The sequence below is a fragment of the Poeciliopsis prolifica genome, unplaced genomic scaffold (assembly GCF_027474105.1).
Source record: "Poeciliopsis prolifica strain line A6 unplaced genomic scaffold, Auburn_PproV2 SCAFFOLD058, whole genome shotgun sequence".
NCBI classification, from domain to species: Eukaryota; Metazoa; Chordata; class Actinopteri; order Cyprinodontiformes; family Poeciliidae; genus Poeciliopsis; species Poeciliopsis prolifica.
Genome location: NW_026562433.1, coordinates 313,245 through 331,318, shown reverse-complemented (window position 1 = coordinate 331,318; position 18,074 = coordinate 313,245). Strand labels below are relative to the sequence as shown.

At 39.3% G+C, this 18,074-nt stretch overlaps 1 protein-coding gene across 2 annotated transcripts in view; it reads right to left on the bottom strand.

Annotated features, from left to right (window-relative positions):
• Positions 1–10,399: 10,399 nt before the first annotated feature.
• The window catches only part of gal3st3 (galactose-3-O-sulfotransferase 3), a 30,811-nt gene continuing 23,136 nt past the window's right edge, over positions 10,400–18,074 (bottom strand). The window contains exons 3-4 of one of the 2 annotated variants that reach the window (XM_055060183.1): positions 15,140–15,230; positions 10,400–14,615 (exon numbers count right to left, since the gene is read on the bottom strand). In XM_055060183.1, the coding sequence (XP_054916158.1) occupies positions 13,346–14,615; positions 15,140–15,230 (1,361 nt within the window). In that variant the 3' untranslated portion in view covers positions 10,400–13,345. Of the gene's footprint in view, positions 14,616–15,139; positions 15,374–18,074 lie in introns of those variants that run through there. The other variant, XM_055060182.1, reaches the window with a different exon arrangement.

Sequence of the window (18,074 nt, the reverse complement as noted above, 5' to 3'; positions counted from 1 at the left end):
TTATGGTCAACTTCCTAAAATATCCACCTGAATCATGTTGGTTTTTTTTCATTTTTCATGCCTAAAACATCTTTTGGAAAGGATGTGGTGATTTTTTTTATTTTTAATCACTATTAGCAACACTTAAATGACTCGAGCTACTATTTTAGACATATGATCTGATAACATCAGTGCAAAATTTAGCAGAAGCTAAATTTGCTCCTGGAAATGTGCAGAGATTCATTCGGTGTCATGAGGGCTTCTTTCACCTTTAACGATGTTTGGAGTGTGAGACGTTGAACACAAGAACCTGCTGGGCCCATTGATAAGACGGTGAGCCAGCTGACCGGCTGAAGCCTGATTCTCCGTGCTCCGGTGTCTGTCCAGTTACAGAGTTTTGTGTGACTTTCTCTCTGCGTGCAGCACCACCACAAAAAATTTAAAAAAATGGATGCAGACCGGCTCTGCGAACAAGCAGGATCAACGATGCTCCCAGTCAGACGGTGGCCGCCGATTCAGAACAAAGAAAACAAAGGAATTACTTTTACAAGAGTCTGGATGAAAAGAAAATAAGAAGTTTATGAAAACCTTGCAAGGTGAGAACAGACAGACAGACAGAGTGAAAGGAGTCTGTCAAGTCTGCTCTGACCAACAGTGGCTTCCTTTAACAGGTTCTGGTCAGAGAAAAGAGACTTGATTGGACAATAGGTGTGACTCTGATTGTTATGTACCAACAATTCAGTGGAACCATTTGTCTATTGTTTTTTGAATCATTATAAATGCTCCTTATAAGAAAAAAATATGTCCTTCTGTCTTTTGAAGAGATGCTGAGCGACACCAGGCTTTGTATCACACTCACATCTCACTGAAACATTAAGTCATAATGTCACTTTTTTTTTCCCCAAAATGCAACTCAACGCACGAGGTTATTATACTGCAATAATATAAATAAATAAAAATTAAAGTCAGCTAAATTTGAAGGCTTTTCCACATCTTTACTTGGGGAGCCAAGAAAGGTGGAGGCCCTTGCATGTGCTGATTTACATCTGATGATTAGTGGAATCAAAGCGAAGCTGCTTCAAATATCGACGTCCGGAGACTTCAAAAGGGAACGTAGCTCTGATTTCTGATGCTCTTTGTTTCTGTGCTCCAGCCGCCTCTCTCTCTCTCTCTCTCTCTCTCTCTCTCTCTCTGTCTCTCTCTCTGTCTCTCTCTCTCTCTCTCTCTCACTCTGTTTCTCTCTCGGACACTATGCAGGCAGGATCCAATCGACTGACAACGAAGCGTTAGTTTTATTTTAGATCAGAGCTCTGCCCCTGCGTGGGAACAGGGTCAGAGCGCGATGCGCCGCAGGGGGGCGGACGCATCTCTCAGTCTTGGTGAGCAGCGCGGCCGGCGGCGGAGGCTTTCAGGAGGGTTCAGCCGGAACGAGGATCAGGTGCTTCTGATTTGCATTTCGTGCCCTGCGCCAGAACATTCTGCTGCGAATTCATGTGCATCAACATACCCCACTTTACTGACGTCTCCCCCCGAATGTGATGAATAATCAAGGTTGGCCGCTGAAGCGCATGAATCACTTAATACCGTGTTATTTCTTTCCTCTTCCTCCTCATCGACTGGAAACGTCAGGCTCCTCTCAGCGCTGCGACGTCAGAAAATAGTTTCTAACCGTTCAGATGTTAAAAGCAAAAGTGCAGTTTGTTTTCTTCCGGTTTCTATTTAGCAGAAATGCTAACTTCCCCATGTACTTTACTTCACATTTGACTTTTAAAAAAAAAAGATTATTATTGCTTTTGATTTGTTTTTCTCGAAGCTACAGAAAAAACGGTGGACTTTAGCACCAGTCCAGCAATCTGGAGCTCGAACAACGGTGCAAGGGAAACAGGGTGTTAGCAGCGCATACATGAGCTTGATTGACACTGATAAGACCATCCTCCTGGTTCTGATTGGCTGTTTCCGACTTTCTGCAAATGGCAGAAGGACCACTGGGTAGAGGAGATAAATATTTTTTCACAGATTACATCGTACTGACAGGACATAGTTACATCTTTAACAAATGAGAAAAACATCAAGTTTTATTTTTCAAAAAATGACCAACTGCAGCTTTAAATTCCACAAATGAATCCCCTGATCATTTTTATAGATTATCATATGTTTGCTAAGGAGCAAAATCAGTTGCATGAGCAGCTTACATCTTATCTGTACTTATACTGGATATCAGGACTTAATGAATTTGCCCTTTAGTTGCTCTTTTTCTTGAAATGTTATGAAAAATAAACACAGTAAAAAAAAAAAAAGAAAAACACTTACATTTTTAATTAATAGTTCTCACTTTTAAAATAATTTTACTAACAAAGGTAAAATGGCATCGCGTCTGCCAGACCAGGCAAAACTGTCTTGCATGTTAAAACTTTGCACAATTGTTTGTTTGCTGTTGAAGCTGCAAACAGCTGTTAAAACATTTACATACTTAATGTTTTGTAATAGTTTAACTTTTATTAAGTTATGCACAGAAGGATTAGCCTGAACGAAACCCACAGCACCATTTTCATAGGTTTTGTCAAACACTAAAACAAATGTATGACATTTTTGGAAAACTGAAAGGGTGCAAAAACTGTTGAATTTGAGGAATGCATTGAAAAAAAAAAGTCTCAGATGTGTTTCTTGCTCATTATTTTGACAATTAGCAAACAGTTTGACTTGTTTGCCACTGAAATTATATCTTAATTTCAATGAGAAGACCGAATGTTCTCAAGTTTTTTTTTGTGTTTGTACGCATCTAGTTGAAACTCTGCAGCTTCAGATGAAACAAGTAGGCCCACACGACCAGCAAGCGCCGAGGCACGACACGTGATTTAAAAGGTCGAATATATTAGAACTGCTCTCTGTTCCCCCATCTGTCTGATGGGAACATTAAAAAAAAAAAGAAAATCGGTCTGTCCCTCTGGTGAAAATCAGAAATCCTGATCACAGTGCCGACCATCTGCCGTGGACGAAACGGAAATCTGCCAGAGTTTGGTTTTCCTCTCATCACTTCCTCCCCTCATCACTCGACCTCCTGTCCAGACCCGTCGCCACTCGGCGCCCGCTTTGCATCTGGGTTGACGGGAACGTGAGTTTGCATTTCTGACTATTGTCGCAGGATTCAGCACTATGGTAACAAGGAAAGTGGGCTTGCTGCCTGCTAAACTTGGAACGGTTCTAGGACCGAATCGAAACAAAGTCTTAGCAGTCTGGATGTATCCTTCACTCCAATATAATATCTGCTCTACTTCATTTCTATGTGATTTTTTTTGCCCCATTGTTCCCCTTTTATTATTTATTACCTAGTACGTTTTTTGGTTCTGTCTTGTTTACTTAGGGCTTCCCATTTCTCTGCTTTAATCTTATTTTATTGTTTATGCTATTTTGCATTTTCTATTGCTCCACAATTATGTCATTAATATATAACCAGTTTGCTTGACCTCATTTCCATTTTAGCCTCCAGCGATTTTCATTTCATAAAACCTCCACTGCATCATGAGTCTGCCGGGCTCCCGTCTGTTTTCGGGTCCAAACCGGTCAGAGGCCCAGAGAACTGTTGCCTCAGTCACCTTCAAGAGGTAGAGTCTATAAATTAGATGCACATTTACTCACTTACATTTACTTGAGTAACTTTTTTGAGGGGGGAAAAAAGAATGCTTTTAGGAGTATTTTTTACGACGTTTTACTTTTTACTTTTACTTGAGTAAAAACCAGCTATACGTTCTGAATACGCCACCCATTGTGAGTAACTTCTCCAAGGAAAGAACAAGCTTGTTTTGACCAAATATTCTCCAGACACACAGGCAGGTTTATTTTTTATTTGATATTGAAAGAAATTGATTTGGATTGTGTTTTGTTTCTTTCTGTCGCTTGAGTTCATTTTGTAGTCATTCTATGAATTATATGAATAATTTTTCATCCTTAAAACCGAAAATGATTCCACATGACTTTATATTTTGGTCAATGATGAATGATCACTACATGGATGGCAGACTTTTGCTTGATAATAACTTGACTTAAATAACGCTACTCTTACTCTACCCACTCCTGGGTGGGACCAACCACAAACACATTTACAGACATGCAATAAACATTAAAAACAGCATTAAACTGAAATTCCAAGAGACCGAAACCAAGTGAGACGACTCCATGAGAAGATGAACAAACTGTAAATTGAGTTCATGTGGAACGTGTGCAACACCCTACAGCGTCTATAGGCTGTGAGCACCTGGGATGCAACGTGGTGGATCAGAGCCGGAGGCTGCAGACGCTTCTCTGCATCTTTGCGTGTGTCTGTGTATGGAGACATCTGGCGAGAAGCTCTGAACCAGCAGAGGAAACACACCGCAGGAGGAGGTGGCTCTGCTCGGCGAGTCTGTGAAGAACAAGAAGACGAGTCTGCAGAGGAGTCACTGAAAATGTTAAGGAAGGAGTTTCCAAAGACGGAGAGCCAAGGCTTTCCTCACTGTGGAGACGTCCTTCACCACACTGGGTCAAGTGGAATAAAGAGCATGGATAACATGTCGTCCAGGAGGATCAGTTATGGTGACAGACTTGGCTTGTTGTCAACATGTCTGATGTTTTGTGCATCTTGACAGCGAGATTTTTTTTCTCATGCTCTGACATCAATCAAACTCTGACATGGACATGTTGGTCATTATTATTTTGTTTCCAATAGTCAATATAATTGTATTTATGCTTTATGTATGGATCTACCATGTCATCATTATATAAATAATGTCATAAAGGTTTATGCGCAAGTGTAGGTTAATCACTCTAAAGCAGTGATTAATCATCGTCAATTATTATACTGGACTTTGAAAGGTCGAACATGTCTAAAAATAACATTTTGCATCTCAAAGCAAACATTTTAGTTTTCCAGGTTTTTTGCAATCAGGAAGGTTTAAAGGAAGCCATTTAGTTTCAAACGTAATTTAGAAATGTTGACTCCAAACTGGTTGTGTTTGGGAGCAAGGAGAAATCACAGCAATAAGTAGGCTGCATTTAATCCAAACTCCCACCTGGGTGTTGTTTTGGGTTTTTTACAGTAAAATTTGATGCTAAACACACCAGTCTGACTCTCCTTGCTCTTTTTTCATTCATGTTTGCATTGTTGACCGCAGAACAAGACCATGCAGCGTGCGCCTCAGTGGCAGAGAGGCTTTTAGGTCAAAATAAGAAATACAATTTATCTGATCATGCAATATTAACACCATAAAATGTTTAGATTAACGCTGACAGTTCCAATATTTACACATTTTTACTGTAACGTTGTTCATGTGGCATTAACAAAAACTGTACGCAAACTTTGACAGTGGAAAGCTTAGAGAAGAACCATAAAGAGCTCTATCGCAATGTTCAGTTAGCACATCGCACTCATGACAGGAATACTCGAAAAATTATTTGAAATTGTTGGAACTAGCCAATCAAAAGGCGTCGCCGTGCTCTTGAAAGTCGCTCAACTTGACAACCTGCAGCTCTGCAGCCCAGGCGGTTAACCTTTGACCGAATCGTCTACATCATTCCTGCCTGGGAGAGAGAGAACTAAACTCATAACTGCAAACCGTCTTTCCAAGCGGGGGCCCACAGGGGAAGCAAGAACAAAATGTAAATTTGGTGTCAGCGAGACCTGGGAGCTCGGCGGAGTGCTGACTCAGAGCCGGGACGAACTCCGAGTGCTGCAGATAAGCTGCTGCAGCAGCAGCTCACCCTGCTGCCAGCCCTCTTGTGATCCTGCGCCGCTTCCAACAGGCTGTGACTCACGGAAACACACTGAAACCTCTGGGCCGCCATACCTCCTCTGGCGCCGTGAGTCACAGAGCCGGACCGTGTTTAGCTGAGAGACAGAGAGAGAGAGATGGAACTGAGGTATAAATGAACAAATCAAAGCAGAAAGACTTGATAGAGAGAGAGAGAAAAAAAGTATTTTCCAATAAAGTATCAGTTCTAGACTCGCTCTGTGCATTAGAGAAAGGATCTCCAGATTTTAGTGATGATTCAATTTGCTTCATGTTTAGGATTTTAATTGGCCATGACATCAAGACCTTCAGGATGCTCTCCCCCCACAGACAATCTCACTGAAAATCTGACTCCCTTTGACTTTTCGTCTTTATTAATCCACCAAAAAGCGGCAGCAGGATTTGTGGCAGACTCTTTCCAAACCCTCATAAAAAGCCTCAAGTAAGTTTCACGCATTGCTGCTGTCAAAAGGACACGATTCGAACCATATTCGAAGATAATAATCGACGAAGTGCGAAGCGTTTTCTGAACTGAAACTGAAATCATCCAACCTTTTTGTCATCCCATTAATTCATTTAAACCCTTTTCTGTCAATCGGTGAGTTAAACACCAACTCTTATATTGTAATAAGAAAAGAAAATCTATATATAATTTAATATATAAAGATTAAAGTAATACTAAAATAATATTTTCTCACTAACTTTGAGCAGACGGTTTGAATATGCAAAAGCTTTAACTGTCATAGAAGAGAGGCCTCTCCAGACATGAAGCAACGCTTTGCTGAACCCTCAGTCCTTCTCCACCCACACAAGTCCCTCTTACACTGAAAACACCACTTGTCTTTATTTATTTATTTTTTTATGAAATCTATGAAAAAATAGCCAAGACATTAAAAACAGGCACATTCTTCATTTAAATCAGACACCAAAATATATTTGCCAATTCACGGTTTGCTTGTTTTCACTTTATTCACATTGATTTGTGCACATTCATTTATTGATCTGATTAATTCACATGTTACATTTTGATGTAAAGAAGAGTTTTGAATGGAAAGGAGAGCGAAGGGAAAAAAAAATCCCATGTCATTTAGCCGAAACCAAAATTCATAGAGAACAAAAGACAATAAATAAATAAGAAAACAAACACAAAGGAATGAGTTTATATGAAAAGACCTTCTTAAAAATGATAAACAACACAAAGATCCAATATTAATATTGGTGTTATGGTCGATAATTGATATTTACCGATAATATAAATATAAATATGGCCGATAATATAAATTTTCACTACTGTTTTAAAACCTTGGTGGCAACAATATAAAAGTAAATATCGGTGGTTCACATCACTCCAAATAAATTCAGTCAGGTATTGATGTTGATGGCCAGAATAACAATGATTTTTATTTTAATTTCCTTGAAATTCCTTTTTGCACAGAAGAAGGCGACTGGGAGTTGTTTTCTGCTTTATTCTGGTTTACAAATCACTGAATCGCCTGGCACCAAATGACATTAAAGACCTGTTGCTGTTGCATGAACCTTCCAGACCAGTCAAGTCTTCTGGTTCTGCTCTGCATCCCCAAAACCAGAACCAAGCATTCAGCTTCTATGCACCACAAATCTGGAGCAAACTTACAGAAAACTGCAAAACTGCCGAAACAGTGACTTCCTTTTAAATCAACCCACCTGAGTTGCCTTTGATTGATGACAACTGGAACTTTTATCAATACATTTGATACGAATTTGCTTCATAATTATGAAAAATATGTTTGTTGTTTGTTTCACACTGTAAGACTTTAAGGTGTAAAGCACTTTGAGCCGCCTCAGTGTTGAAACAGGCTAAATGAACTGGACAAATAATGATGGCAATATTCACAGCACTATTGATCAGTTGTGTGTTACAATTTCACTACTAAAATCATAATTGGAGTTTGGACCGTCTGCTCGGAAGAGTGGAAGAAAAGAACTGAAAAGTTTAATGATGTAACTTTTCGTCTGTCCAGGATAAAAGTTATCCAAGATAGGGGCAAAAAAAAAAAAACATAACAAAACCAGCAGATCTTAGAAGAGCGTATCTTTGGAAAACGAAGCATAGTTTCTGTTTTTCTCTTGATCTGCCTGTGTTTACTGCCTCCAGACGTTTGCCATTTTCATGGCAAACGTCTGGAATGTGTCCAAATTGATGTGATTCCAGAAAGAGAAGGAAAAACTTGATAAGGAAACTTCCTCGTCTACTTTTCTACAGCACGGCTTGTGATTCCTCCCCTTTTGTCTGTTTCCACACTCTGATTAAGCCACTAATAACTGCAATTTCTCTTAAAATGCCATGGCAGCAGTGAGGGGAGAGTGATGAAGTGCAGAGTCTGAAGGACCTCCTAAGTGCAGGCACAGCCATGGCAACAAGTGACCTGCAGCATGCTGTTAAATGGCAACGCGGCGCCATGACCGCCTCAGTCACATCAAACACACCGCTGCGTTTCTGTTGTTTTTCCCTTCTGCTTTTTACGTTCCCAGAAGCAATTTGTTCCAGGATTTTTAGCCGTGCATGCAGAATGGAGGTAATTTCAAAGAGAGCAATTACGAGCTGAATTGCTCTGATCCCTCAGGGAAAGAGAAAACGCTCAGAACCCGTCTGGTAAGGTGAGCGACTCTTATTGTGCAGTACGGACCGCCGCCGCCTGTGCTGAATGATTCAAGTCGGTGCGCTTCTGGATACATCTGCAAAGTAGAGGGCAATTTTTTCAGACTCAAAAACAGGCTCTCAAACGGGGTGAAATCGCTCTCGCTTTATTCGTTACATTCACAATCCATCACCACAAAGCTTTGGAGCTCTGATTGTCTCCTGCTTCTTTTTGTTTTGTTTTGTTTTTTCTTCCAAGCCTCGTCATTCATTCACACTTTTTCACCAAATCAGAAAAAAAAAAAATATATATATATATATCTTAATTCACAGATAAATCTTTTAAAAAAAAAAATATCAGGAAATAGGGAGAAAGGAAAAAAACAGTGTTCAGATCAAAGCTAAAATGGACGACAAAATAACATGTTCTACAAAAACCTTCACTTTCAGTCTGATTCCTTGTTCTACTAAACACAAACATGTTCTGTTGCAGAAGGTTCGTATTCATAAAAATAAGAGTTGCTGATGTGAATGTGAGATTTTACTGTAGATATTTTTATAGTGCCTTTCACTTTTTTTAACAAACAGAGGAACACAACATCATGTGCATTACATGTTTTCACTAAAAGAAGAAAAAAAGGGCTGCAAATGCCTCTTTCAGACAATAGAGCACTTACAGAAAATCAGTACCAGGAAGAAATATTTTATAAAAGAATAACTAATACAGAAAATAAAAAAATAAAAAAAACCTGACACATTTTTAATCTGAATCCTAGTTAGACGAGAAATATTTTCCACATGTCGGTTTTGATCCGATTCATTTACCTTCATCTCTATATAAACTACGCTGGACAGATGGCAGAAAATCTGATTCAATAGTTCAGCTTAAAACCTTTTACACAAATGATGCGATTACCCAAACGTCACTGTTTTGTACAAAACCCGCAGGACCCAAGATGTTCAAAATTACTTCAGTTTCACATTATGGAATGAAAATCTACAAAAAAAAAACAACAACATAAAATCGTCTCCTAATTGTAAATTGTACCTTTCCCTCAAGGCCAGTACACAACAAGTTAAGCTACCTACTTTATGGTTCACTTTAAAAAGCTTATATCGTAACAACAGGAAAGTAGTGATGATAAAGTTTCTAGATCAAATTGCAGCTCAGAACATATTTATGCCATAATTTATCCACTTAGGATGACAAAGTCACAGATTGGAGACCTAACAAACCAGCAACCCTGCCAGGGTTTAAAAACAAATCCTGATTAGCCCAATCAGCTTGTAATTTGCCGCAGTACCAAATCAACTTGTGTGATTCTATAGAATAAAATTCTGGCAGTATTCAGACCCGCTCCAGCTCTGAACCACATTAGTTTGACGCACAAACGCATGCATCAACTCTCACTTTTTGCTGACTAGATTAGTCTGCTTTTTACTTGTGAGCTGGGCAGTGGCTGTTGAAAACATGACTCTTGTGAAAGGAAGCAGCTAAAAGTCTCTGTTGTCTACACATAATTACTTAGTGTGCTTATTTTTAAGGGTTTGACGTCACGAAGCCGAGTTCTGAATAAACTGACTGTTGCACCACTCACAACGTGCAGGTCCTTCTACGATGAGTGTTCACACAAACCATAGCTTGGCCCTAAAAATTCATTTCAAGTTTACATCAACCACACCGGAATTTGGAAGGAAAGTCAGAAAACTGACTATCATTCATTTGGCTCAAACACTGAAAAAAACTGTCACTGCAAATTTTCTTGTGTGAAAATACAAAGAAAACTTTGTTAAATCTATACATAGTTTTATATTTATGTTATTTGAGAAACTTTATACAAATAACACCCAATTGTATGTAATGACCTTTGCCCCTCAAAGTACAAAAAGGGCAAATGTTTAGTCCTGTTTTCAAATGTCTTCACAAGACTTCAGTGTTATGCAAACACAAACCTGTTGTGTTTTTGAGTACTTTCAAAGCATCTCAGGTTATTTCATCATCCCAAATGAATAGACGCAATTAGCACAACATGTTTTAACATAAAATGATTTAACATAAAATGATTCAAATGCAGCAGAAAGTCACGGTTAGCGGTCAGCTGTTTTAAAAGGTGAGTCCTTGTATGCATTTCCCACAAATATTTGAAAACATATGCAGAGATGAGATTATCCTTTCACGCATCTTTGGTGGGGTTTGCAAAATGAAACAGATCCATCGTCACTCGGCTATAACAGTGTTATGCACCTTCAAGAAATACATGTCTGTACAAATGTAAAATTACTTCAAATAAACAAACAAACAAAACAATATGCATTGCAAAGCTTTAAAAATGAGGTCATCTGGTATATTCAAGGTCTTTTATATGACTTCAATATTCATACCCTTCTGAAATCATAAATTATAATCCTTCATTTATTTTTGTGTAACTGCTTGTGTGCTTTTTTTGTTATACGCCATGGAATAGAGTAAAACAAAAATGAAATATCGGGTGATTGGGCTCGTTGGAGCTTCAGAAGTGATCAGTGCAGAATGAATATTTCATATTGCTGCCCTTTGTCTTATTCCGGCTGCGCTGCCTTTAGAGGTCTGCAGTAGACACAATGATAATGTGATGGAAATGCAACCTTTCCTCATTACAAACAAAAGGCGAAAATACAACACAGCACTGGGAATACTAGATCCCCGATAATAAATAAGAGATAGTGTAGATTTAATGAACTCACACAAAATATGTTTTTTGCCCTGTTTACTTAGGTTTAAAACCAGTGTGGTAATTTGCCCAAACACCTTTTGAGCGATTACTTTGTTCTGCAGCCGCATTGCGTTAAATGCAGTGTTAAAATGCCTGTCCGCTCCTTCATTTACAGAGAAGCCTAAAAACATGCCTACCAGCAAGTTTCTTTTGAAACTTCGGAGCAAGCCAGCCAGAGTCCCAACTTCAATCTGACGGAGAAACATTGGAGGAAGCTAAAAATTTGGGTGATGGAAAGGAGGACTTTCTGCCTGCAAGACTTGAAGATCATCTCTGAAAGGAAACGGCCAACATACCAGCGGCTGATCAACAACTTTAGGAAGGGTTTACTAACCGCCTTGTAAAAAAAAACAAACAAAAAACAGCGTCTATATTGTTTGATAACTTGTCATTGTGTAATTAATGTATTATTATTTTCTCAAGGTCAACACCTAATTGTTACCGTCAATCTTTCATTTTTTTCATCAGAAACAAACTGCCTGCTGTGGGAATGAATCGTTTTGGGCTTCATTGTTGTTCTCACTGTGTCCTCATAGCTTACAGTGTTTAAAAATAAACATCCACAGACACAAACCCAAATGGCTCAAAGCTGGTTTCGTGGTAATACACATTAATCCAATATTCCTTACAATCATCTTTGCCATAGTGGCACAAACTCACACACACACGCACACACATACACACACACACACACACCCACACACACACACACCCACACACACACACAAACTCAAAGTACCAGCCATGTTGCTGCTCTTTCAACATGAGGCAGAGTCATTTCCAGACTCACATGTGCACCTCCTATGTAATCTCTAAAACAAGCTCCTTATAACTTAGCATTCAAGATACATTAACGGCTCCTCTTGCCATGATGTAAATTAAATTACAGCTTACATATGAGCAGACAACAGTTCAAGTGGATAAGGTTTGACAGTTCAAGACCCCAACAGGTTCACCGATCAATCTGTCTTACTGGGCTTTAAGTCGACCTTCTCTCTTGATTTCCTCTCCTATATTTCAGATTCAGTTCAAAACGAGCCGCTTTTCATTATTCGAGCATGTCCCCAATGAAAATGTACAAGTGTGCAACCTTCGAGCTTTGCTGCCGTAGGCTGTGTCTTCACGTCTTCGCCCTACGTTGTTTGTATGTAGGCTTCAGTTGGGGTGAAGTTGTTCTGGCTTGATCCAAGAATCCGTGCCTGTAATATCAAAAGATTATGAATCTTATTGCAATAGCAGCCATGTTCCCGCGTCGGGTCTCCAATGCTGAAGCCTTCGCTTCCACAGGGCGTGTTCGAAAGACGAGACGGCCAGTGCCATTTTGGGGCAAAAGCAGATCTGGACGGCACTGAACCGAGACGTTGGTGCTTTCGTGCAGATGTAGGGTACAACAGCCAGGGCGCCTGGCTGAGAAATGGAGAAAAGTATTCCAGGGGGAAGCAAGAGAGGTCAAAGGTTAAGGAGGCACATATTTTACGCTGTATCTGGGCTCTGTCTCTGTGTGAGTCATAACAATAATGGGTGGCCAAAACTCAGCATCCAGACATCTATGTAATGTCTGAGTGATTCTGCCATTTCTCTGCTCTCTCTCTCTCTCTCTTTGCTGCTTTAGGTTCTGGACTTTATAAAGCAGAAAGGTTAAGAAGGTGAACTCAGTGTGGGTCTTCGAAAGCCTGACAGTTGATCCACAAGAGTCATTGTGTGTCCAAAGGACTTTAAGCAACATATATGCTAATTAGAAGGCAAGGAAACCAGAGCTGAAGAAAGGGAAAATAAAGAAAAGTAATCGGATACTGAACTAGTCTGGCACACACAAAGTACACTCTGTGCCTTACAATGGAGCAGATTATAAGTACCTTGTCATTGGTTCCAGGACTTACTTCAACTGGTTTAATTTAAACAACCACTTTCACCTGAAACCAGCTGCAATCAGTTGCTGTCACCATAGAGTCTAGCTCCAGTTTAGTCCTTGCTATTTGGTTTTCCATCACTTTTACATCAAAGGAGGAGAATGTGGTTGAAGTCCAGACATGATTAACCCTTTGTCTTTCCTCAGTTGTAATAAAAAGGGTTTTCAGAGAGAAAAAAATTCCCAATTTACTTTGATTTCCTAAATACAAATTTGACTCCCAAAGGATTTCATTAATTGAGCATCATAGTCTTTTTTGGATCAGGATGAGTCGAAGTGTGCAGTCTGCTGGGCTCTGATGAGGTTTTCACATTTTGTTTGAGAATTAAAGCCCTAGCTTCGTAGTTCCTTCACTTTGCTTCACGGTAGATTTGGACTCTGTTCCTGAGTCTGGGCTCTGAACAACAGAGGGCGCTGGTTGGCTGCGGTGGACCTGAGAATGCCGAGGCAGGGTTGTGCGCATGTGGTGCTGGAGGGTGTGCGACTTTTGTGGAGGCCGATTCTGATAACTTCGACGATGTCGCAAGGACTGGGAATGTAAAAGGATGCGTGTGTACGAGATCTCTGGCATGATGTACTTGAGGCAGTGCTCCTGTGCCTCATGGCTTATATTTACCGGGAGGTCATAGCCGACGATGTCGACTTTGTCGCTTGGCTGCCATGGACGGAGATCCTTGTTCTTGATCTCTGCAGCTGGGCGTGGAAGTGGCATTTTCCCACCGAAGCAACTTCTCATTAGCCTTTCTTGTGCCTGTCGTAGAAGTTGGACCTCCTTCGCCACACAGTCTAGACCCAAATCTGAGAGTTTGAGCCAGAATGAAGCATTAAAGTACTCATAAAGGTATGCGTCTATGGAATTCCAGGCACGGATCTTTTCAGGGAGACCTGGAGACAATTTCTTCTTGGAACTTTCCGTCCGCATGTTTAGCTTGACATACAGGATGTCCTCCAAATCCCAAGAGAGAAGATGGCGAAGAAGAATAAGTGATTCATCAAAGTATTCGGAAATCATCACTAGGGAGAACACTTTTTCCACCTCAGCAACAAAGTTATGTGCATAAGCCAAGTCTTTTGACGGACGATCTTTGTCTCCACCCAAGTCGAAGGTCAAGGTGTTGTGCGCATACATAGACTCTACCTCTTGTGACCTGTAGTAACGTGAGGGCTCTGCCAAGAACGCTTCCAAAGAGCCATTCGGGACCCTCCTGAAACTCATACAGTGTCGGCTGTAGTACGTAAACAAGGATTCAAACATGGAGGCTGGTTCTCTCAGGATTGTAATGTATATTGTATCATTTGGCATCAGGCGCTGCAACGCCGTCTTATTGAAGCGCATGTGGTTGGTGATCAAGTTTGGTCGCAGCGTGTGCAGATGGACGAAGTGAGAGGAGAAGGAGCGTGGGTAGCAGAACTGATGGCCACATGCTTGCACTGGCAACGCCACCATCAGGTTGTTGCGCTCTGCAAAACGAAACAGGATGTTTTGCATGGTGGTGCTGGCCGTTTTGTGGGTCTTCAGGAAGACAATGTTGGTGTGTTTCGGCTTTGTTCCTGGGGACTGGTGAGAGCAGCCAAAGCGGAAGGCCTCCATGTTCCTAAAGGAAAAGGAAATGCAAATAATTTCAAAACTAGCAATTCCAACCAAAAACAATTGACTGGAGATATAATTCCACAACAACTGGAGAGTATAAGAGACTAAAGCGACGGTGTGAAAGAGAAAAAGTGCAAAAATATGAAAATAAATTACCCTAAACAATATATTCAGAAATAAATCATTGTTGCTAGCTTTCTGCAATGCTGTTCAAAATTTTATGAAATCTTAAAATCTACAGTTCAGCATAAAAATTCACCTTTTCACCAAAAACACTTGCAGGACAATAATAAAAAAAAATCAGTACAGTTATACTCTGTAGTTTCTTTAAACCGTAAAAATATATGATAACAGATTTTTAGACGAAATATGTTCAAAGTCATCATTTGATGGTTGTTGAAGTAAAAACTTTACCTTACACTTCAGCGACTGGCATAGAAAATGTTTAACATACTCCTTTACATAAATAAAAAGATTTATTTTATTTTATTTTTTTTACATATTGTTGGTTTTTACTTCAGTCCTCACCAGGTGAAGTGGCCCCCATGGTGCAGCAGAAGACTGACAGTACAGATGACAATGAGGGCCAGAAATATCTTCTTCTGCCACTTCATTTGGCCTGTGGAAGAAAGGAAGTGCAGGAGAGAGGTGAAAATTAGAGCAAGTAGAGGTGATAACGAGGCAAACAGCATGCCAAGAATGAGCTTAAAAAGGTTGAGGCTAAGAATGGAAAGAGGACTGAGAAGAAAAGACAAATTTGGAAGAGAGAAACCAAATAGGAGGGAGAAGGAGTCATTAGCAAATAAGTAACATGCTGAATTGTACCATAATTACATCTAAAAGCAATAATTGTCACATTTACTGTTACAACCTCTTGCCTGTTCTCGGTCAGATCCATACACCAGGTCAGAAGTTAAAGACTCAAGAGAACATGGATGGAGAAACTTTATGCCACTTGATTTATGCAGCTGTAATGCTAAGACACCAATGGAACCTTGGAAGATCTCCAAACCTTTCCTTACAGCCTTTCACCTGCATAACAATGAGTAATGTTCTCTTCTTGATTACACTGTCCTGCCACCATCATCGTCAGCTGATAACAGTAGCTCACCTTACATCTTGTGTATGGCACTGCGGTTCACACACTGTAAAAAAACAACCCCTGAAAAAAACTCAGGTCAAAATTTACAAACAATCTGGTTGGAAAAATTTTATCAAATATTTTTCTCAACAGCTTTGAAAATGTACCTAAGTTTCCAGAGTACATTTTTATACTAATTACCTTTAAAATTTGTGTCATGATAATGCTCATTTGGTTTCATTGTTGATATACCTAATAAGTATACATAACAATCAATAAAGTTAACCTCAGAAAAGGATTTTCAGACAATAAAAACCAGACCAACCTTCATTTAATGAACCACATGCTCAACAAATAAAGTACAGAATACGTGCTCAATTTCAAGCAACTTGAAGTACGCCACATGTTAATAAACAAGATAATTGTACAATAAATATCTTTTCAACAGTTTTTTTCCCCCACACTGCTACCCAACAGGGCTGCACAGTCATTAGCAATCAAAAATCTAATTACACACTTTGGTTTGGCTTCCACACAGGATCACAATCCAGTTCAAGGGAAATGTAAATTTTGTTGAAACTCATTCAATGAAATCATTATTGTAGATGGTCATGGCTGTTGCCAGGACAGATCTCTTGCAGCGGACTGTATTACAGTTAATTTCAGGATGTTCAGGGTTGCTCATAATATACTTGAGATTTTGTAAACTTCTTCTTTGCATCATCATCTCCAGTGGCTCTACAGTGGTCCAAAGAACAGAGCCAGCCAGCCTTCTTTAGCAGGTTGTTGCAAGTAATTCTTAGTAATTCTAATTCTTCGTAATTCTAATTCTTCGTTTTTCGTTTTAGGATTTTGTTAGGGATGTAAACGTATGTACTATACTGACACTAACAATTTAAAGGCCTGATAGAGGGGAAAAAAACAAACAAGTTAGTTCGTTCTTAGGAGCTTTCAAACCAACTAAAGCTGAGACTCAATGGTAAATGAAACTTTATCTTCCTGCTATTTAAAATTGACTATCAAAGATCAAATTTTTGAGTGCTTGCCAAAGCGCTGCACAAAGTACCATTGAAAACTGGAGTTTTCAGTTAAATTTATAAGCAGCATCTGCACATTGATCCTGCTTTCACTGCCCATGCTTGTACAAAGTATGTCCCAAAATGTAGAACTTGCAATGAGTTACCATCTGAAGCACAAATGCCCAAACATCTTAAAAACGTATTTATGCCTCTGGTGGGAAATTAGAATATTTTTTTTAAATAGAAGATTGCATATATACAGCACCATTACAAAAGAAAAAGGCAAGGCTGAATTGTGCAAATGACAGTTTTGATTCCCAGCAGGATAGCTGGCCGCTCTGACTGTGAAGTTTTTTACAGAGAAAGCCTGGGAGCAGAAATTGCGTCTCCTCAATAGAGATAGAAACGTTAGTTTTGTTTCACTTCGATTTAATGGGCAGCAGTAGAAATGGTTCAAAACTGACATCAATGTGGAACTTCTGCTTTATAGGCGATAAAATAGAAGAAGATGCATTTTATATTGCAATAATTGATGACATTGTTGTTTTGAGACCATCTGCATAATGCAAGAACACATTCTCACAGATCACTGAACTTTAAATGCCTATGAACATTTAACACTGGAATCAGAAAACATTTTAAATATCCAAAATAAACAACAGAAACAACAAATATAAACAAAATGAGTTATGAAATCCCTGTCAACAAAACTGTCCGTCAAAAAAAGGGTTAAAAAACAACCAGACTGAAGACTTCTTGCTATGCAGTTTTTGGTAGAAAGAGAAAAATGATAAATCAAGCAGATGGAAATTATTGAACCTGTTTTAATTTATGATGCTATTAATTGATTAATTACTTATTGTGACAGGCCTATTTATTTGAAAGAGTCAAAACTGTCTTTGAATTGAGTGTGTGTCACTTATTCTCGGCGTTAAGTTTATCCACTCCTTTAAAATACGGTGCTTTATGTGGCATTTAGAGGCTTTTCTTCCAGCTAATATAAGGGATTAAGAGAAAACAATGGGCTAAATCTACACAAGAACCCTTGTTGTTGAGTTTTAACTCCAAATGTGGCTCAAATAAGCCATTAATTATAAAATAATGAGAAAACCGTAATCTAAATAGTGAATGACCAAGAAGATGGCATTTCTTATTGAATGTGACAGGAAATGTTTCTTTTTGAAGAACCTGCGGTGGGACGACTCTACGAAAACCCAAAATGTTTCTCCAATTAGTAAATATAAATAATTTTAGTAATCAATTATGAAAGGAAGGTTTTGGGGGAAAACGATTATTTTACACTGATTCTACTCCACTTGCAAGCCAGAAACAGAAGATGTGGCTTTCAAGACGAATGGACTTG